The sequence below is a fragment of the Eptatretus burgeri genome, chromosome 7, assembly GCF_056783735.1.
Source record: "Eptatretus burgeri isolate ZD-2024b chromosome 7, Ebu_testis_v1, whole genome shotgun sequence".
In the NCBI taxonomy this organism is placed as follows: Eukaryota; Metazoa; Chordata; class Myxini; order Myxiniformes; family Myxinidae; genus Eptatretus; species Eptatretus burgeri.
In genome coordinates, this window is record NC_140967.1 from 12,665,508 (window position 1) to 12,687,988 (window position 22,481).

At 41.6% G+C, this 22,481-nt stretch overlaps 1 protein-coding gene and 1 long non-coding RNA gene across 7 annotated transcripts in view; one reads left to right on the top strand and one right to left on the bottom strand.

Annotated features, from left to right (window-relative positions):
- The window catches only part of LOC147022689 (ral GTPase-activating protein subunit alpha-1-like), a 226,012-nt gene that overhangs the window by 35,782 nt on the left and 167,749 nt on the right, over positions 1-22,481 (top strand). For 5 of the 6 annotated variants that reach the window (XM_085887470.1, XM_085887471.1, XM_085887468.1 and 2 more), the window contains 2 exons: positions 7,204-7,261; positions 12,638-12,681. In XM_085887470.1, coding sequence (XP_085743596.1) covers positions 7,204-7,261; positions 12,638-12,681 — 102 coding nt within the window. Of the gene's footprint in view, positions 1-7,203; positions 7,262-12,637; positions 12,682-21,064; positions 21,171-22,481 lie in introns of those variants that run through there. The other variant, XM_085887472.1, reaches the window with a different exon arrangement.
- On the bottom strand, positions 9,327-17,169 carry LOC147022690 (uncharacterized). Its single transcript, XR_015059856.1, has 3 exons — positions 16,995-17,169; positions 16,835-16,907; positions 9,327-10,568 (listed from the first exon to the last, which is right to left on the bottom strand). It is a non-coding gene; the product is annotated as an uncharacterized LOC147022690 (long non-coding RNA).

The window sequence follows — 22,481 nt, forward strand, 5'->3', positions numbered from 1 at the left end:
AGCTGTTTGTCAAGATTAATGTTTATGAACATATCTCTGAAACGTCTATATAAATGCAATGTTGTTTTTTGGTGAAAGTTACTTGTGGTTTTTGGGTTGTTGATGATATCAGGTGTGTGTGTGTGTGTGTGTGTGTGTGTGTGTGTGTGTGTGTGTGTGTGTGTGTGTGTGTGTGTGTGTGTGTGTGTGTGTGTGTGTGTGTGTGTGTGTGTGTGTGTGTGTGTGTGTTGTTCACAAAGCATAACTCTCTCTGTCCCATCCTTGCTCTACCCCCTCCCAAAACAGTGCAGCACCCTCCTCCCACACCTCTCTCACACTCCCCTCCCTTTTTTCTCTTGTGGTCTGTATCTGGAGATATCCCGACGGTGGTTTTGTCTGCATCGGGTTTGTCTCCAGACCTGTCTGGGCTGTGTTTATGTCCCGACGGGAGTTTGTTTCCGGTTGTGTCCAAGCGGTGTTTGTCTCCATCCAGCTTGGCTCTAAACGCGCACTGGCGGTAATTAAAGCTCTACCGCACATCTGCCTTCCGTTCCTCTCACCTCACACTGTCTTGTGTTCCCCCACCCCCCTCGATCCTCCACCCTCCTCGCTCTCCCTCCCTCCTCAACCCTCTCTCTCATCCCTTCCCCTCTCTTTTTCTCCCTCCCCTCTTTTTTGTTCCCATCAGCGATGCGACCGGTGGTGTTTGTCAGATACATAGATGTGTGTGTATGTATATGTATATATATATATATATATATATATATATATATATATATATATATATATATATATATATATATATATATATATATATATATTGTTGCAGATCCAGGGTGGCGGGATTCTCACCTGGTCCTAGGTGCCACCCTCACCACCACCGTCTCCGGGGTTTATAGTGCCGGCCGGCTCAGCACAGGCCTCGGGTCACGCGCCTTCAATCGCGATACCAACGAAATCCTTGTACCTTGCCAGTTGGTGAAATGGAATCCCGGTTACAGACTGGTTTTGTCAGAGACCGAGCGGAGTCCACCAGTCTGTAACCACTTTTGGTTTAATATGCCAATCGAACGGATCGTTCCTCGACGCGACACAAATTAATCCATAGCGGCAACTTCATACGAATTAACCAGATTTATTGGGGAACATCGGGGATCACAACACAAGCAAAATTCAAGACAATGGTTTTATTAACAATCATCAACCTGTTCTTAACTAGGGAACCACGGACTAAAGGTTTCGAGGAGGTCGCTACCGAAATATGCCTTATATAACACGTGCAGACAAAGACAAACAGCATGCATGCAAGACAAGACAGAGTACTTGGTGATGGCTTATGGACGAGAGGAAACGTCAAGAAGCACAAATGTCGCTCATAACAAGCGGATGTCCACGGATTCGAACTCCCGCTCGAACTTGCCGCGTGGCAAAATGGAGCTCATCCTCCCTTTGCCCCTTTCGCACCACACGCAGTCTCTACGCCTTCTGACCTCACGTAGGGTCGACAATGGGCCTCAGCTGATCTCTCTCACGGTCCGGCATACAAATTCAGGCCTGGCCTGTTCTCCAGACAAGGCTCAAGTCGAGGTTGATGGTCTCCGGCAAGCAGATCGGCAAACGAAACGAGCCGTGAGGTGAGTACGGACGGAGGCTCCACGGACGGACGGAGGCTCCACGGCCAGACGCAGGCTGAATCTGTCGATCCCCTCCCCATACGAGTCGATCGTCGACTCCACGAGCAGGCAGCCTCTCAAAGCCGACTGCCATTTTTGTACCGGCAGATTCCACACTCTCCCTCCTTCGATCGTTCGCCTCCAAAACACGTCGCACCTCGAGAGCGACTGTTTCCACACACAGCTCTTTTCACGAAGCCTTCGTTTCTCGCTTTGAAGCGACTCCGAGCACGCCTCGAGAACCCGACGCTCATCCAAACTGCCAAACTCAACCGGAACCTGAGGTCTTTGCTTGTTCTGTCAACACACGATCACGCCTTCTCTCTCAGCGACTCTGTTTTCCAAAACTGAGAGCTCACTTGTTCCTTTCGTTTCTTCCTTTTTGTTTCACGAGCCCGTCCCTCTTGGCGACTGCCGACCAAAAAGGCCCCTCCCCTTCGCGTCACTTCCTCCCTCTAGCCACACCCTCTCTCCAGGCCACACCTCCTCAGCCGACTGGGCGGGGCCTATCGTCCGTAGAGGAGAGGAAGAAGAGGGAGCCCTTGGCACACCACCACTGTACGAACATAAAACAGCCTTTTACACCTTCTGACACACATATAACGTCCTTTTCACCAAACAACCAATCTATACATGCATTTAATGGGGGATCTGAGCTAATCCTATATTTAGTATTCCAATCAGGGCCATTTCCGTAACAATATATATGTATATATATATATATATATATATATATATATATATATATATATATATATATTTATTTATATATATACATACATACTGTACATACATATAAAAGGGTGTGTGTTTGTCTTCTCCAAAACTCCAAAACTATAAAACCAAGCTTCCTGAAACCTTGCATACATATGAAGAATACTCCATGGAACTTCAAGAGTGAAAATTGGTTGTTTGGGTTAATTATTACACCCCTTTTGAAGATAATCAATGGCCTTATTTCATTATATCTTTCATCAGGCGATCCTCGGCCACCTCTCTGTCTGGGGTCTGAAGACGTTTCCTGGGGAACCTCGCTGGGGTTTGAAGCCGCCTTGTTTTTTGGCCCGGATGTAAGCTCCAGATTTGAAAGTATCAGCAGTTCCGACTCCCCCAAAAATTGTTGATTTGTTTAATTCAGACATTGCATAGGCGTTTCCGTTTCCGGTTGTATCGAGGGCAATTGGTAATCGCTTGCTTAGCCAGGTGTTTGAGTGCTGAATCCACTTACCGAGCTGTACAGTGCAGTTCGTGTCCTGATCAGGATGTACATTCGACAGTGACTACAAGGTAGAGATACGTATACAGCACACACGGACATGGTACATTTGGGTTGATTTGGATCTGGGCGGACTCTCTGCGGGTGTGTGACATGCCATAACTGTTACGGGTGCCATGGTGGCAAAGTTTCATCCCGTATCGTATGGAGGTTATATCAGGTTTTCTTTTGTCCTTGCACCTGTTTCTCAAGCATTTAGTTGTCGAATTTGCTTTGCAAAGGTTATATGTTTCTCTTTGTGAGTTTCATCACAAAATGTATTTGATCATGCCCGATTTCCAAGCAGTTTGCAGTATTAAAATGTTTTCCAAATTACCGAACCAATTTTTTTTTCCCAACCATTCTGGGTGGTTGTATACTGTCCGTACTGTAGTCGGTAACCACACTGACTCCATACTGCCGATTCCCGAAAAATTGCTGATATCGGCAGTGTGTGTGTGCGTGTGTGCTTGTGTGTGTCATTGATTGGTATCTACATATGCTGGCTTCAGAATGCGGAATAGAGTCCTCCCAGGGTGGGCTGAAAGTATCCACCTTCCTTTCAGTAAGGGGTCACGATTCATGGACCAAGCTGTGAATTTTTTTTTTTTGTTCTCAACGTTTTGTGTCGAGGGTGTCTTCAGGGTTGTCGCTGAGCCCCGGACAGCTTCCAAATGTAGTTCATTTGTAATAATATTCCCAGGGATGGTTTTTTGCTCACCTGTAAAATAGTTCTATGGGATGGCACATCGTCCGTCCGTCTGTCCACAAATACTTGCAACCTCTCAGAAACTACACATACGATTTCAATGAAATTTGACCACAAACTTCATCACCCGTGATGGCATAAAAAAAAACTGGGTCTGAAGGGGTGTACAGAGGGAGTTTACGGGAGGGGGGGGTAGAGGGAGTGTGTGGAGGAGAGGTATTTGCTTTCTTCTTCAATGATTCACACAATTCCGATGAAACTTGACCACCATCTTCATGACCCATAACATACCAAAGTTTGGCCATAACATTTGAAAAATCTGCTCTTATGGGATTTAAGGGGGGCTGCCCCCACCCAAAATATGTATTTGTTTTCTTCTCCAAATCTACACATACTTTGTCATCTCATCTTTGTCATTCTTTGTGAGATTCTTTGTCATCATTCCTGTCGGTCCAGCTATCACTGGTACAACTTTGGCATTCTTCAGCTTCCGGGATCTTCTCACGTCATTCTTGAGGTCTTGGTGTTTGGTCATTTTCTTGATTTCTGCATTGTTTAGTCCAAAATCGCTGCTATTAACACCTCAATCAGCAATGCCTTCTCTTTTTTTTGTACCTTAGTATGATATCTTGTCGCAACGCTTTGTTTTTGATGTTCACGCTCGATGGGATCATTAGTTCGTACATGAGCAGAAGGTGCTTCCTTGTTTTCAGTGATTACTTTTGGTTCATTTTTCCCAACAATTTTCTTGAAATGGGATAGCAAAGTTTTTGCAGATGTGCCAGCGGATTACCTTACAAACTCTGTTGTGTCGTTGTGTGTACAGCTGTTCTGACATGAGTGTGTGTGTGTGTGTGTGTGTGTGTGTGTGTGTGTGTGTGTGTGTGTGTGTGTGTGTGTGTGTGTGTGTGTGTGTGTGTGTGTGTGTGTGTGTGTGTTTGGTCATCAAGCATAACATATCATTCTCTTTATGAACCCCATCTCCACCGCTCACCTTTCTCTCTTGTTTTTCTCAATGTGCAGAGCATGATTCAGGTTCAATGTGCAGGTAGATCAGAGTATTGGCTTCATTAGATATATTCATGGTACAGTTGGATCAGTTTGGATGAAACTTTTAAGGAAAGTTTTGCATCAAGCAATGTTTCGGATGCTCGCTTTGCATTCATCCTTGTCTGAACCTATTTGTTTGGCACAACATGAAAATGGGAACAAATGATATCACGACCTTTAACAGATGCTCTGTCTTGTGGCCAAGTTACCATTTCTAAATGTGCGATTTTTATATTTGATTATGATAAATTTGGAATCACACAGTGATGAAAGTTTCATAAGAAGTATCCCAGAAATCACTGGGAAATTGCTTTGAAATAAATAATTAATCTTGGCATTGTTCAGGACAAAAGCTGCAAGTGTAGTTTATAAATGGCAAATCTTTCCTGGCTAATTTGCTGTGTAGTGGAATGAACCAACTCAAGTTAGTTGATATGTTTATGAATGAGATGTGGATGCCTAACTTATGTGGATGTGGATGATTGTCCAATTAGTGAATTCCTGTGGTTAACCTTCCTTTGAAATATAATCTGCATGTTTGTTCAAGCTGGTGTGCATGTGTGTGCATACACAGAAGCTTTATCACAGCTTATTGTCCTAGTTACTGATATATATATATATATATATATATATATATATATATATATATATATATATATATATATATATATATATATATATATATATATATATATATATATATATAGAGAAACATGTGGAGTGTGATGACCACTCCCCGATCTCTAATGGATTTAAAGTCCTGCACCAAATTGTCACCTCCATTCCGGAGGCCTCAGCCCGGTGACTGTCACACACACAAATATCATGCAACTCTGTTAAAATGACGAATGTGGTCATCATTGGTTAGATAATTATTGGTATGCCATCCTGATGAGGGCAAATATGCCTGAAATCCAGATGGGCAGCTCCGTTTGATGTTTGACTGATGTTGACGATGTAATTTTCAAAGCAGTCAATTTGTAAATAATAAAGAATTGGTGTCAATTTATTTATAAAATCCTACACACCTGGGTTTAGTTGATTATGTGAGCTGATTGGCTATTCCCTCCATTCACAGGTGAGAGATGTGGGTGGGTCTTTATTATTTATATATTGACTACTTTTGATGTTTGCAGGTGGTACATTCTTGGGAGCCTCATTGGTATGCATTGCTGTCTGCGCTGTCACTGATGATTTGCCAATAAGCGATGAAACCGGTCCAGCAGCTGAGGGGGTGTGTGGCATTGGGTTTCTCATGTGTGTACTATTTGTGAATGTCTATAGCTGTGCAAGAACTCTGGGAAGGGTTTGATATAGCAAAGTGCTTACCTTGTTTAGGCCGTCTTGGTTGCTTTTTGCAGCTTCTTCAGCTGGATAAGCATGGGAGATGTCAATTTATTTCTATAATCCTAGCCCCCTAGGTTTAGTTGATTCGGTGAGAGCTGATTGACTATTCCCTCCATTCACAGGTGAAAGTTGTGGGTGTGTCTTTACTATATATGTGTATGTGTATATATATATATATATATATATATATATATATATATATATATATATATATATATATATATATATATATATATATATATATATATATATATATATATATATATTTTTTACTTGTTTGTTTTTTTTTGGATCCATATATATTTCTTTCATGCAGCATTCTGAGTTGGGTAACAGCTCGGCAGATAACTCATGACCTTGAACCTTTGTAGTTTAAATTTAATAGTTTTGCACAAACTCCTCATTGCCATTACTGAACTTACCTTCATGCTCAATTTGTTTTTAATGCATGGCCATATTGTTCGAAGGAATTCACGCTATTTGCTGTGCTTTCCTTGTTCATAAAACATCCTGAAGTAGCTGGCATTGGTGCAGCTTTCCAATTGAAGACATTTTTCTTTTCCTTTAGAACGCACTCACTCGCATTTCTGGTTATTCATGAATGTTTTGTTCCGTGATATGGTTTTTAAAAACCTCCCGATCAGTCGTTGCTTGTTAATCCCATGGCTGCTAAAGACAGTGTGTGCGGTTGGAATGTTTCGTCCTACTGGCCAGCTGAGATCACTGCGAGAGAGTGACGGTGTGCCAGGCTCGGCACAAACTGTCACTTCCAAATTTCCCACAAGTGGAGGTGGTGAAGGGAAATGTGAGATCGGAATTGTGGAGCCTGTGTAGGCTCACAGCGAGCATGTAATAATACAGCGATGTGCACCTGGTGTTCTACTCGTGTCAGTTCATTATTTATGATGCTGAAGAAGAACCTTCCTCAACACCATGGCAGTGTATCTGATTCCTTGCAAACATTAGAATGAGTAATTTTTGAAATTTGAATTCTTGCTCCAACGTATCCTGCAGTGTTACCCACCGATTAAATGAGTATTTGTTTTTAGCCAAAGGCTGTGGATTTGTTCTTGCTACTTTAAAGCTGGAATGTCAAAAAGCAATCCAGTAGTCCTGGTTTTCTTGTCAGATCACAGTGTTTGCGCCGTGGTGTAGGGAATCTAACACGTGTCATTGTCCCGTCCTTACAGAGAATTCTGCAGCTTTTGCCAGAGAAGGTCCAAGACGGATGGCAACACCACAGTATTGGTGAGACATTTTTTTGAATCATGACGGAGTGCTGGTTATTTCTCTCACTCTTGTCTGTCTGTATGTCTCCGTATATCTATGTGTCTCTCTCTGTGTCTCTGTCTCTTTACCTGTTTGTCTCCCTGTCTGCCTCTCTGCATCTATCAATTTCCAGCGGTTTACCACGGCTGGAAAAAATATAGTCAGCCATTTCCTGGGCTTTCCTGATGCCAATGGCTCTTAATTTTTTTGTGTAATTTGCTATCAGTTATTGCACACCTTATCTTTTGTCTTTGGAGTCTGTCGTTGTCTGTTCACAGTTTCACTGCCATTCCAGCTTATACTCACTTTGCTTTCAGTAGCTCTTGGCCTGTTTAGTGCCGAATGCTCATGATGCTGAGAAACCAATTTCAAATGCCTTGGACGGTGTACATTTCTCCGTTGTCTCGTAATATCCTTATAATTATTGTTAAAGTTCGCTTGTGGCTCCTCGTATCATTCTCTTGCACCTGGTTTGTGTGTATACATGCTCCTCCATGAGTCTTAGATCATTGGGGGGTGGGGGGGAGTGAAAAAATCGTCTGAATTCACATATTTGTCGACTTGGATTGAGACTCTGGAAGTAAAGATCAGAAAGCTCTATTTTGCCATTTTTGAGGTGATTCTGAAGTTAGGTCTTTTATGGGTGAGTTTTTTTTTTTTTTTACCATTTATCTCAAAACAACTGGCAGTCTATCAAGTGTTTTTGTGCACTGCTTAAAAAAATCCGATGGAATGAAGGAATGTCTTTTTGAAGATGTCGGAAGCACATCAGCTGGCTTGGAATGATAACATCTATAAAAACAACAGCCACCACAAGCAATTATCATGGGTGTGTTTGTGACATTCTCCACATGGTATGTTTCATATGCGTGTGCTCTCCGGGGGGATCAAACCAAAACACACAGCCCCGTGGAGGCCAATGTAGCAACACCAACCTGTGGATAGTCTGACTGTCTTTGCCGGTTTTTACAAATCCTTGTAAATCTTGTAAAATTTGTGAGAAGGTTAAAAGCTCGCTTTATTGTTGTTTTTTTCTTCAAATGACGACTGTGCGGTACTTGAGAGTCAAAATGAGGATTTTGTGTTTCGAGCGTCAGTCTTACTCGGATAGCTCACATTTGACCTCCACGTTTGTTTATAAGTACAACCCACACTTGTTATTCACATGAGTCAAATACAGATATATTTTGTGGAGTTAATCATCACCGTAATGTTCAGCCAATCTTCTGTAAATTCCAACGTGCCGGCTGTTTTGGTTAACCAGAGATTTATTCGTTATCTCGCTTGCTGCTGCCATCTTGATTTTCAGCTCAGCTTTTTATTTTTATTATATGTTTTGTTTGGGGGAAGTGGGGGGGGGGGTATTGGTGACCAACACTATTTACAAATTCCTTGAAAAACATCTGCACATATTACTTTGCCTTCATATCCAAAGTCGTTCAGGATTCCAGGATTACTTCCAGTGCATTAAATTTAATTCGTACTTGTGCGTTAATGTGGTAAAGGCCTGTATAATACATGGTGTTTTTTTTTTTGTCACATTTGGCGAGATCTCATCCTGTGAGGATGTTATCATCCTTAACATTTCCATATTTGAGTTATTTTTTGGGGGGAGAAATTGGTTTCTGAAAAGCTTAGTTTATGCTGTTCATGTGGAAGCCCTAAGCTTCATCTCGTCTGATTTACTGCATTTCATTGGTGATTAGAAAAGTTTTAATGGTGTTAGCCATTTCCTAATTGGCCATTTACAGAAAGTTACATTTGAAAAATGGCAGAATTTTCCCCAAAAATTTTAAAATTTAAATTCTGGACAAGAGCAAGGTTAAATAGACAGGGCAAAAACTGGCAAGAGAGATAGAGAGAGAAATATAGAAATAGAACACTGAAATCAGCCAGTTGTGGGCTGGGTTCGGAAAGGTTAATGGGGGTAATAAAGATCATAGGTCAGGATAGGGGATGACACGTAGTGGTACACTGCCTGTTTGAAACCCTGGAGAGAAGAGTGGGAAAGAATGGCCTCTGGATGGCAGTTTCATATATAACCAATGGCAAAGCTTCTCAAATGACACAGAAACCATCAGGAGGTAAAGAGGTTTGTGTTTCTTTAATGCAGAATGAAAAATTCTTGCTGGCCATGACATCATTTGGGAGGAGGTGGCTGCAAATGATGGTGACAGTGATGTGGACAGTGTTGTGGACTTTCTCTCCTCTGATTTGGACAAAAAGTTACTTGCCATCTCTGATGAGGAAAGCATTGACGAGCATTTCGTCAGGTTTAGCTGAAAAGCTTCATCAAACCCAAGCGGCCATTTTCAGGGTCACAAATCCACAAAAAATACGTATGATACGTATGAAATACAAGAATGAATCCCTTTTCTTCCTTTTTCGAGTACTAAAAAAAAATCCTTTTTATAATTTTTTTTTTAAATAAGAAAGAAAAATAAAAACTTCTTGATATCCTCTCTTCTCTCTTCAATTTATTGAAAATGAGAATAAGACTTTTAGACAAAATTAAGCTGACATGGGAGTCAGCACGTCGATACCTCCGTCACTTTGTTCCGTGCAAAGTTGATGCACAAACGATCTTGATTAAGATATCGATCAGGAAATAAAATGATCAATATATTCATTAATTTTGAGGGTGAAAAACGTGGGTGCTGTTAATACACCAGAAAAGTATTCATTTTATTTTATTTTATTTTTTTGATGGTGAAAAACAGGGGTGCGGTTAATACACAGCTGTGGTTTATACAATGGAAAATATAGCATTTAAGATAGTTATGACAATGGGAAGTTAACTAGTAAAGGCAACAGGTGCAATTTGCCATGCATGAGCTCGATGATAACGCTATTACGCTGGTGTAACATTACAATGTGCTCGAGGCATTTATTGGAGATGATACACAGGAAGTGAGCAAAGAAAACATCAATGCAGTTGACTCGAGGACTTTACAACAATAACATTCAGCAATTCACTAATTACAGGAATGCAAATCTAAATATGTCATCCCTTAACACGACAGATCTTGCATTTAAAACCATTTAGTGAACAAATTCAGACAAATATCCCTCGTGTAGTGTATATTTACTCTATCGGATTACACCGGACGCACCTGTTATGAGTCACAAATCCATCGTTAGTTGACATCAACCAGTCTCCAATGGTATCATCAATTGATGTTGTGACATTGCCAAAAGACTGGTAATCTGATCACAACCAAGAGCCGTATCTCTGCTGGCCACCATTACCACGCGTTTCTGCCATTGTAAACATAATTACTTCACTCTGTAATTACACCCACCCGAACCTGACAGTTAAAAGGCATCAGTATTTAAGTATGAACATGTCTAAAAGATGTTTAAATGAATATATCTCAATAGTCACAGAGTTTCATTGCAGCGTACATTTATCGAGCAGACCTCAGGCTGTTGCATTTTTACGACGACGACGTTGTACCACATAAATCTAAATCAAGCATCTTTGAACATCATTAACAGCTACTAATATTTATGAAACACTAATTTAACATTTAGTATGAAATGTGTAACAACAATAGGTGATAAAGGGTATCATACAATAATCACCGTAAATTGAGAGCTTCGGTAAACACCTCAAATGCAGTAAACATATCGGTAAACACATCGGTAAACACCTCAACTGCAGTAAACACATCGGTAAACACCTCAAATGCAGTAAACATATCGGTAAACACATCGGTAAACACCTCAAATGCAGTAAACACATCGGTAAACACCTCAAATGCAGTAAACATATCGGTAAACACATCGGTAAACACCTCAAATGCAGTAAACATATCGGTAAACACATCGGTAAACACCTCAAATGCAGTAAACATATCGGTAAACACATCGGTAAACACCTCAAATGCAGTAAACACATCGGTAAACATATCGGTAAACATCGGTAAACACCTCAAATGCAGTAAACACAACAGTAAACACATCGGTAAACACCTCAAATGCAGTAAACACATCGGTAAACACCTCAAATGCAGTAAACATATCGGTAAACACATCGGTAAACACCTCAAATGCAGTAAACACACCGGTAAACACCTCAAATGCAGTAAACATATCGGTAAACACATCGGTAAACACCTCAAATGCAGTAAACATATCGGTAAACACATCGGTAAACACCTCAAATGCAGTAAACATATCGGTAAACACCTCAAATGCGGTAAACACATCGGTAAACACCTCAAATTCAGTAAACATACCGGTAAACACCTCAAATGCAGTAAACACATCGGTAAACACCTCAAATGTAGTAAACATATCGGTAAACACATCGGTAAACACCTCAAATGCAGTAAACACACCGGTAAACACCTCAAATGCAGTAAACATCGGTAAACACCTCAAATGCAGTAAACACACCGGTAAACACCTCAACTGCAGTAAACATATCGGTAAACACATCGGTAAACACCTCAAATGCAGTAAACACACCGGTAAACACCTCAAATGCAGTAAACATATCGGTAAACACATCGGTATGCCTTCAGCATACAGTTTCCAGTTTACAAAATAATAAACGAAATAAGTCGTCAGACCAAGTTCAGAAAAATAATGCAACAAAACATGGGTTATCTCACCTGACAAATACGTTTGGTAATCTAACACATAGCAAATATATACACTGACAGTTTTAGCACGCAGCTTGCGGTTTGCAAATAAAGGGAAGCAGCTCCTCAATGGCTACATCTCGAAGGGGAGAAGCGAGGAAGAAACGAGTTGAGGTGTGCAGTCAGCCTGAATTTTGGAAGTTTAACTTGGAGGATGTAGCTGTAAGAACACATGCATCCTGGAGAAGATAGGAAGGGTTGCAGGACTGAGAAAGAGAGCAAAGGGAGCAATGTTGGCGAATAGATGCGAACAAGGAGAGGGACCACCGACCTGCTGGCAGTGCGAAAGAAACAGACCATGATCTTTGGGCCTCATCATGGGAGATTCCAATAATGTTGGGACTTTAATTACACAGAATCCAAGAGAGACACACGTGATGTTGGGCCACCAGCCAATAGTTAAGAGAAATACTCCATTCAGTGATTTGACTATTCTTGGCAATATGGAGTCATATTGATTTGATGATCAGAGTCCACTTAACTTCTCTTGCATTGTTGTTGTGCTCAGGTCACCAACACGTATTTATTATTGACTGTGATGTACGTCAAACTGTAAATGTTTATTCTTTCACATTTGGTTACGATTGATCTCACGACCCAGAATGACATTAGTTAACGAACCCTTGTGACCGTAGCAGTCATTAAGTTAAGGTGCCACTTGATCTTTTCCTGAAATGAATTGAAATTGATCATTTGCTTTTTCTAGGTTTTATTTTGAAGAAATTTCTGCACCCTGGCAACTCTTTGAAGGTATTTGGATTTTTTTTTCCAATTAATTCGGTATATTTCCGTTTCATTTTCACGTCAGGTGCTCGCTGAAGCACCGTTTCACCCCTTTGACCGAGGTTACGCACCATTTTGATCACCTGTTGGCGACCAACACCATTCATGGCTCCTTATCGCCACAGTTGTGGGACCATGAATTGTCCACTCTGAATCTTAATTCTATTGTCGATCTCGGAGCCGGATGTGGCTGTAATGCCTTCTGTTGTTACTCAGTAATGAGATAAGCTTTCACGTAATTGACAAATTATTCAGAGGCAAAAATAATTGGTTGTGGATTTTTATAACTTCAATTTTTTTTTTACAACTTAAATCGACAGAAAAATATATATCCGATCCGAGACAAAATCGCTTTGATTGTAAAGTCAATATGGAACTTTTGAAATGATTTAAGAATGATAATAAGGCCTTTCGCGGATGAGCTGTGTGCACGTTTTCAGTGACTCGCTTCTAAGAACTGTGGCACATTTAACGTGTCTTTGACAGGGCAAAATCTGTAAGTCAAATGGTCTTTTTAACATAATTTTCAGCATTTAGATATTAGATGAAAGGGTGGCAATTTCAAAATGGTTAACCATAATTGTTCTGTTCCTGAATGCAAATCAGACTTAAGTAAATGATAGGGGAATACAAGAAATATCCAGAAATGAGAGGTGTCGAGTTCCTATCATTTCCTGATAATATAAACGAGTGGTGGCAGCGCGCGCGCGCGCGCACACACACACACACACACACACACACACAAACATTTTTTGTTCATAAATAGGAGAAAAATATCTCGAGCAAAGAGTCACAGGCCTCCCTATAGGGGAAACCCTGTGAGCAGCAGGAAAGTGTGCTGTAAAATAATAATGATGCACCTTCTCAAGTGAGGAGAACCATCACCTTGCAATGAGACATGATTATGCGCCAAAGACAGAAGCTGTAAGGGTGTTAGCTGTCTCTCCACCATCAAAGATGATGCTCCAGAGATGAATACTACAAATGGAACCCTTGGTTGTCGAGGAGAAGGAAATCATCCTCCAATGCAGAATGTATTTCAAACATGAGGCATGGGGAAGCAAAGGTAAGGGTGAGCGGTTCAGGGACCAGCTAAAAAATGAAATTGGCTACTCGGGTGGAGAGAGTCCCCTTGATAAATTTGAGATGGTTGGTGCAATAAATATAAGATATCTCGATAAAGATAGAATTCAATAAATTACATCCAGGGCAAGGCAACAAGTGGCAAGAGAGATTAGAGCAAGGGGAGCTAAGCCCTCGTTTAAAGGTGAAAAAAGGGATGGCAGGGATTTGGCCAAGATGGCACGAGAGGAGGTTTTGGCTGTGCAACGATATAGGGACCCAAACCCCGACATAGAGCCGGTCCAAAGGCAGCAAAGAAGGAGTGTGGTGAAAGGGGCGAACGAGGGTGTCCCCATGAAAGAGGGGCAAGACCGATTCAGAGAAAAGGACCAGGTGACTCAGGAACAGACGAAGGGGAAAAGAGTGGAAAAGGTGGATGATGATAGGCAGAAAGACAAGGGAGAGCAGCAGAATGAGGGACAATAGGAGGGTGAAGATGACGAAGAGCAGCGAAGGTTGGAAGAAGAGTTGACCAGCAAAATCGAAGAGATAAAACTGATGAAACTAAGAGGGAGACCAAAACTCATCGCATAGAAAACAACAAATCTTAGTGAGGTGGACCAACCATTCAATTAGAAAAATTATTTCAAAATCACCACCTTGAAAGAAATCCATATCGTTTGTTTAGGCATAAGTCACATTTGCCACGGCGGCCGTGGGGTCTACAAAATTTACGGCCACTAGCAATTATAGGGCGGCCGCAGTATTTCCACAGTCACACAATGTAGCGGTCACATGTGTTTTTATTTTTCGGGGAGCCGCACGGCGTATTTATAAATTGTGGAGACCGAAAACGTGGGGGTGCCGTACGGTCTTTGATTTGATGTCGCACGGTGACCTTAGGGCGTTCCTGCGGCGGCCATAGAATTTTCAAGGCAGACGCAAGGCGACCGCAGGGGGACCGCCGGGGGCCCTAAGGCGAACGTGTGGTCAGACAGACGGTAACGAGTGGGTTCTTCTTATCAAAATTTTTTACCAGTTCTTTTGTTTTGGCTTGTCGAATTGCTACAGCGAACGTAGAAATGAAAAAAGTTCTAGCTTCGCGCTATAATTCCACGGCGACCCCATGACCTGTAAAATATAGCCAAACGGCGTCGGGCCACCCTGAGGCCACCTCAGAAACTCTGTGGTCGCTGCACATTTCTGTCAATTCAGAGGGCGTACGGCCGCCGTATCCTCGCCGTAGAGCAAATGTGACGAAGTCCTCAGCAGCAGCACTATTCATTCTGGAAATAGTAATGGGTAACCAACACCAGGAGAGGAAAAAAACAGGCCCAACAAATAGAAGCCAAATCCCACCATGGAAACAAACAGAGATTAGAGACACAAAGAGAGCAACTTAGGAAGGAAGTCGGTCAGATACAACAGTTCAGGAAAGGAAACAGAAGGCCAAAACTAAAAAACAAATACAAGATCAAAAATACAGACCTCGAGTGCTCAGGTGCTGAAAACAAACTCAGAATAGAATTTGATTCAAGAAAAAAATTGAGGAAGCAAACAACAGGAGAAAACAAAACCACATGTTTGAGAGTAACCTGAAGAGCTTCAACCACAAATTAGGGAAACAAAAGCAGAATGTGTCAACTTCCCTTGAAATAGAAAAGCTCGAAAAATTCTGGAAAGGAATTTTTGAAGATCGAAAGGGACATAACAAGGAAGCAGATGGATCACAGACTTGGAAAAGAAGAAGCAACGTCTTGAGGAAATGCCCCCACTGATTATTGATGAAGAAAAAATTAGAAAGCAACCAAAAAATGCCAAACTTTCAAAGCCCAGGCCCAGATGAAATTCCAAACTTCTGGCTAAAACAACTTGATGCCCTCCAGAATCACGATGCCAGGACATTCAATGATCTGATCCAAGAGGAAAAGGCAGTGGATGAGTGGCTCAGAGAAGGAAACACATTTCTCATCCCAAAATCTGAACAAACACAACTTCCTCACAAATATCGGCCAATAACACAATTACCAACAACTTACAAACTTCCAACAGGAATCAGTACAGAAATGATGTTCCATCTCCTAACACAACAAGGAGGTTTGGAGGCAGAACAACAAGGATGCTAGAGAGGTTGTTACGGAACAATTGACCACCGACTACTGAACAAGGCCGTACTTGAAAATTGCAAAATGCAAAGAACCAAATTGTCCACTGCCTGGATAGACAATAAGAAAGCTTTTGACAGAGTCAAACATTTGTGAATGATAAAATGCATGCAAATTTACAAAATCAATGCCCAAATAATCAAACTGAGAAAGCAATGGAGCTCTGGAGTACCACATTGATATAACAGTACTAAAAAGGAAATATCGAAATACCAGATGGAAGATATGGCTTGGGATCTTCCAGGGAGACGGTCTCCCCCCCCACTCCACCCCCCTCTTGTTTTGTCTGGCTCTGGACCCACTGAGTAACATCATAAACAACCAAGGACACAGATACACCCCAACAATCAATAGAAGAGAACATCCAAATTATAAACAGGAAAGGTGACACACCGACTCTACATGGATGATTTAAAGCTCTTCCTACCAAGTGATGAAAAATTGACAGAACAGCTAAAACTAGTAAAATGGTTCTCTGAGGAAATTCAAATGGAATTTGGACTAGATAAGTGTGCCAAGTGCATATTTGTAGATGCTAAACCAACAAAAACAGACAACATAAAATTGTCTTTAAAACAACAATACAGCAGATAGAAAACGAAACATCATACAAATACCTCGGAGCAGAAGAGGGACAACAAATATATCACAAACAAATACGCAAAACAATCACCAAAGAATACCGATGTAGAATGAAGCCAATCCTGAAAACATACCTCTCCCCAAGATACAAAATCAAATCCATGTACTGACTCTCAGTACCTGTGTTCCAGTACAGCAGTGGAATAGTAAACTGGCCCCAATCAGAAATTAATAAGTTAGACATCAAAACAAGAAAACTCCTTACCATCCACCAAATGTTCTACAAAAACCAGTGCATCCCGAGAATGTACCTGCTGAGATGAGAGCGCGGGAGCGGCCTGATGGAACTCAGCCAGGTACACAGAGCGATGAGTGTAGGACAAGCTGAGAAGGTGAAATGCTCAACAGACTATCAGATTCAATTTTAAACAAACATGAACACAACAAACCTAAAAAGTATCCCTAACTCACCTTGCAAGGAATTTCCAAAAACAGGTGACCCTCACATCGCTGTAAGAAGCATCCAAACCAGCTACAGTGTCTCCCTCAAGGATGTCTCCCTGGTACATCTTGCACCCACATGAATAATAGCTGGTACAAGCTTTGTGTGTTTTCACGTCGTGAACACAAGCTTTGCTAGAGTTGGGAGCCATTACTTTGTTATTAATGATTCACAGAATCGTTTTTCCAATTGCAGAAGTCCATTTAATCAATCACCAAGCTTGCCACGCTCACAGGAGGCACTCTTGCAAGGTTCAAAGTCCATTCAATAGTTGCGGTCCGTCGGGGGTTTGGGTAGCCATTGTCCGTTGACAGTTTGGGCCTTGCACTGGCCCACATCGTCGGCAGTTTTTGCACTACAATCAGCTGCTAGATCTCAGCTTTTTGGGCCAGCTGAGAAATTTCTCCAACTGTTTTGTTGGGCAGAGGCGCAGCTCTTTTTCTCGGCTTTCCCAAGTATTTTCAGCTTCTTTCAGAAGCTTTGTGAGCAGTTTAAGGTAGCACTCCTTATTTTGGGCACACAATATTTGTGAACGTGCCACGATCAACAATGCTGCTGAGGAGTCTGCGCACGCATGCCAATCATTCTGGGGATTACATCACTTTGAAAGTCCGGCATATTACAAAATTCACACGATATTTCTGCATGCCGCTTTATTATTATTATTATTATTATTATTATTATTATTATTATTATTATTGTGGAATACCGTGAAGTCCCCTCCCTTCCCCCCACCCACACCACCTCTGCTCCTCTTCCTCCACCTACCCCCTTTGCCCACACCCCATTGTTTCCTATTTAATTCCTTACCAAGACAAAGCTAATTACTTTTCTTCTGCTCTCGATAATGGGCTATATACATATTATGTGCAATAAATAGCTGAACTTTTCTTGACAACATTGACAGACAGCCAGCTTTACAACCTTCCTGTAGAAGAAGAGTATTTCAGTGTCATTCTAGCGATATCATGGCACTACAGGTCCTCGCATTACCTGTAGAATAGTATTATTGTATGAATGTACAGGTGCCATGTAATTAGAGATACTTGAATTACATGTAGAAGAATAGCATGGTGTCATGGTTTGAATTTACAGGTATCATGGTGCTACATGTACTCCACTTACCTGCAGTACACTACCATGGTATCCTGGTTCAAAAAATCTCCAGCTATGATCGCACTACAGTTGCTCTAATTACCCAGAGACGAGAATTGTGGCATCATGGTTTGAAACCGCCATTGTCATGGCACTCCAGGTCCTCTAATTAGGGCCAAAAAAAAAACCTTTTAAACTTTTTAATCTTCCACCTTCATGCCAGATGGAGAAATGATTGTTTACTGTTCACGAAGATTTCTTTTTTCGTCTTTCTTCCTTTTTGTACAGGTATTGAAGCTCATGAAAGAGCATGGGTTTTTTTTTTCATTTTAATATAGTTTGTTGTTAATTGACGAACTACATTTGCACTTCTCTCGACTCTGGTCACAATCAAAGTTATCAATAGTATTGTTGCAGTTCCCTTCGACATTCGACTTGATTTTTCGAATTAATCCGTTTCATCTTCGACCCCCAACCCGTGCTTTGATACTTTTGACCTTTTAATATTTTGTCTGGTCCCTTAGATATTTGCCCTCTTTCACTTTTGACCCACTCCCTCTTCCTTTATTCTGACATTTCCTTACGTTACTCTGACGAAGGGCTAACACCCGAAACGTTTGTTCCACCTCACCCATGGCGGCAAACGTACTCTTATCTTTTGGCTGATATAATCAACTGTTTGCTTTGTCGGCTGATGCTGACTGACACTAGCTTTCACAGAAACTGACACCATTATTTTTAAGCATCCAACCATGCCATTATTTTTCCTTTTCTTTGCATTCTCATTATTTTTTGTTTAAACGAGTCGTTAATTGATTTGTGAATGCTCGTGATTTGACTTTTGGCTTACCCTTGCTGTGGTGTCTTAGACTCTTGGAATTGCTTACACATTCCCGAGAGTCAAGGGTCTTGGGGGACATGGCTCTGCAGTTCAGATAATTGGGACATTCAAGCACAAGAGATGAATAAACACAGTGGGTGTGATCTGAATGTGGGATGCCAGCTGCATGAGTGATATGCTCAGATAGAAACACTGAACAGAGCAATTTTCCTCTTTTGTTCAATTTGAAGCCTCCTTACATCCTCACTTTGACACTTTTTCCTTTTTTTTTTTTTTCTTCCTTTGTTACTTTCCTTTGGTGTAAAGATTTTTTTTTTTCATAGTGGTCTTTTTGCTATGATTGTATTGAACAGTGGGCTTGTCGATTTAAATTTTGGCTAAAATGATGACTTGGTATGTGAAGCAGCACTCTAGCAGACTGCCATCGTTGCAGTTGTTTGTAAACCCACCTGACAACTGCACACTGCCCCTTTTTGGTTGTCTTCCATTTTCGTACCCCATGCAGATCTCACCTTTTTCTTTTGCTTTCAACCTCTGCTGTTCATTATGCTGTTAACTACTAGTTTTGTTTTGATTAGCAATTAAATGGCATATTGTTGTTAATGACTACATTTCATCACAGGTGTGCTATGACATCAGAGACTACGACTTATCACTGTTGGGATGGTTTGGCCGGTTTCGAAACCTGCTTTTGATTATGTTTGTCAAATATAAAAATTTTGAACTTTGGACTACGTTTTGTACCTGTGCTTTGAAAAAAATTTCCTCCATTCAGTTATTTTATCCTCAAGGTTCATGAGGAGGAAATACAACAGCTGTGTCAACACTGATAAAGGCAATGCAATGCTTTCCACAAAAAAGTTGTTTTTATCTGACAAACTATGACAAACTACAGTAAATCTTATTCTTCCTTAAATACAGCCATCACAGTTTCCCCATATTTCTCGAATCTATGTTCTGGCACATCCGAAGGTGCTTGATACAACTGATGAAGCAAATTGGAGGTAATTCAGGATTTCCGGAATTCAGGAGGCAATTCAGGATTTTGGAAATTGTGATTAAGAAGATGTTTGTCTAAGGATTTTTATTCAAAATCACAAGGTTTGAAAGACCTTCTGAAGATCAAAACAATGGGAAATGTGTCATTGAGTAGCGACCTCAAATCATCATTCTTCTTACCCCTTCCTCCAAATTGTCAAACAAAACGATCGTTAAATTGATACTTCACATTCCGTTGAACCATAGTTACCTCTGCCACCGAAGGGGGAAGGAGATTATGTTTTCACCACTGTCTGTCTGTTTGTCTGTTTGTTTGTTTGTCTGTCTGTTTGTGTGGAGGATATCTCAAAAAGTTTTGGACGTGCTCGGATGAAATTTGGTGGACAGGTTGGGTGTGTGACGAGGACGAACTGATTAGATTTTGTGGAAGATCCGGATCCGGATACTCGAATATTTTTGAGTATCCGGATCCGGATCATCACCATTGTAAGTAATTCTTCACCATTGAGAGATCGGGCCAAAAACGATGTAGAGCATGATATCTCAAAAAGTTGTAGATGGATTCAGAGGAAACTTGGTGGACACGTTGGGTGTGTGACAAGGAAGAATTGATTCAATTGTGGTGAAGATCCGAATCCGGATCTGGATACGAGAATTATTTAATTTTTAAAGTGATTCTTCACCACTGAGAGATTGGGTTAAATATGATGCATAGCCTGATATGATATTTCAAAAAAAAAAAAATGTTCTCTTGGATCAGGCATTGTGTGGCAGAAGTATGCGCTCTACCAAGTGCCCCTCTCGTTGGGAAATGGAATCCAAATTTGTATAATTCCCACCAGGACAAGCCAGCAGAGTTTGTAATCTGTGATGAGGATACCTGAACTTGATCCACATTCACAAAGACATTTTAAGGTAGTGATTGTAAAGCCAATACACCCATAATTTTATTTTTAAAATTGGCCGACAAAAGCTGGCTGCTGACTCGGCATCCCCCATTGTATAAAGTGTTTCCTTGGCACACCTGGACTTTTATCTACCTACAAGGCCTTCATCCACAGCTTGATGGAGTACTGCTCTTCCCTCTGGGCTTGCTCACCTGCCTTACATCTTGCTCACCTTGACACCATGGAAACCAAGACCCTAAGGATGATTGGAACCTCCCATGATGAAGCTCATTCTGGGCATATCACTTTGCCATTGCCGACAGGTCATTCTGTCTTATACTGACTCCTTTGTAGTCTTGCATCCTCTGCTGTTTCCGTGCTTTGTCCCACCCCTCTCCCCAGCTTCCTGCAGCACAAACATGGTCAACCATCAACCCCCTCCTGGTGAAACTCCCTAAATACAGGATCATTGCTCACCTCCACTCATTTGTTCCTCTTTTTTTCCCCACCTGTGCACCAACTTCCACATGCTCTTCAATCTCATTCTTCCCTGCAGGTTTTCAAGATGGCTGTTCACCACCATCTCAGATCGTCCCCAATCCAAAACCATCATCTTTTCTTCCTTCGCTAACCCACTGCCCTACCCCAATCCCTCCTCCTTCCAAATTTCTAGTTTTTCACTCCTGAGAGTTTCCTCCTGTATCCATCTTGTCCACCCCATGCATCCTCTCCTGCCCCCCCCCCTCCACATTCCTCCTCGCACCCTTTGTTTGTCCAAGGCTACCTCGATCTTGTCCTTCCACTCTGCTGTTGGTCTTTCTCCCCCCTCTCTATACTGTTCCTTTTGCATCCTGTTATGTCCTGATCTGTTCAGTGTTCCAGCCCTTCCACGAGCCTCGACTTTGAATACAATTTTTTTTTTAATTGTGTGTCGTTGCCACAGCTGTTTTATTTCCCCAGTGTGTGTGTGTGTGTGTGTGTGTGTGTGTGTGTGTGTGTGTGTTTGTGACAAACACACACACACACACACACACACACACACACACAATCACACAATCAGTCACACAGGAACTCATTTTCTGCAACAGTATTTATAATCGATTTTCAGGTGGTCTCTGGGAACCTGTACAGTGCCCTCCATAAGTATTGGAACAGTGAAGTCAAATTTAAGATCACATGATGTTTCTGAGGCAAGAGTACAGAAGGATAGAGGAGAGATTCAGGTGGGGTTGGGGGAGGGGGTGGGGTTAACGAGGGTAGAATAGATCATCATTTTGGACTGGGGACAATCTGAGGTGGTGAACAGTTGTCTTGAAGACCTGGAGGGGAGAATGAGATTGAAGAAGATGTGGAAGTTGGTGCTACAGGTTGGGAAAAAAGAGAAACAAATGAGACGAGGTAAGCTGTGATCTTGCACTTAGGGAGTTTCACCAGGAGGGGTTTGATGGTGGGACCGTGTGTCAGATCAGGTCAGGTATGGGAACATGCGCCGGAGCAGCACGTCACTGAGTCCACCTTCTGCCAGTACTCCAGGGGTCTCTGTCTGGCCATCACCCAGGCAGATGCCTGGCCCATCCACATCTCCTTGAGATGCTGATCAACCTGCTGCAAACATGAGGCACGTGGTCGGCTCA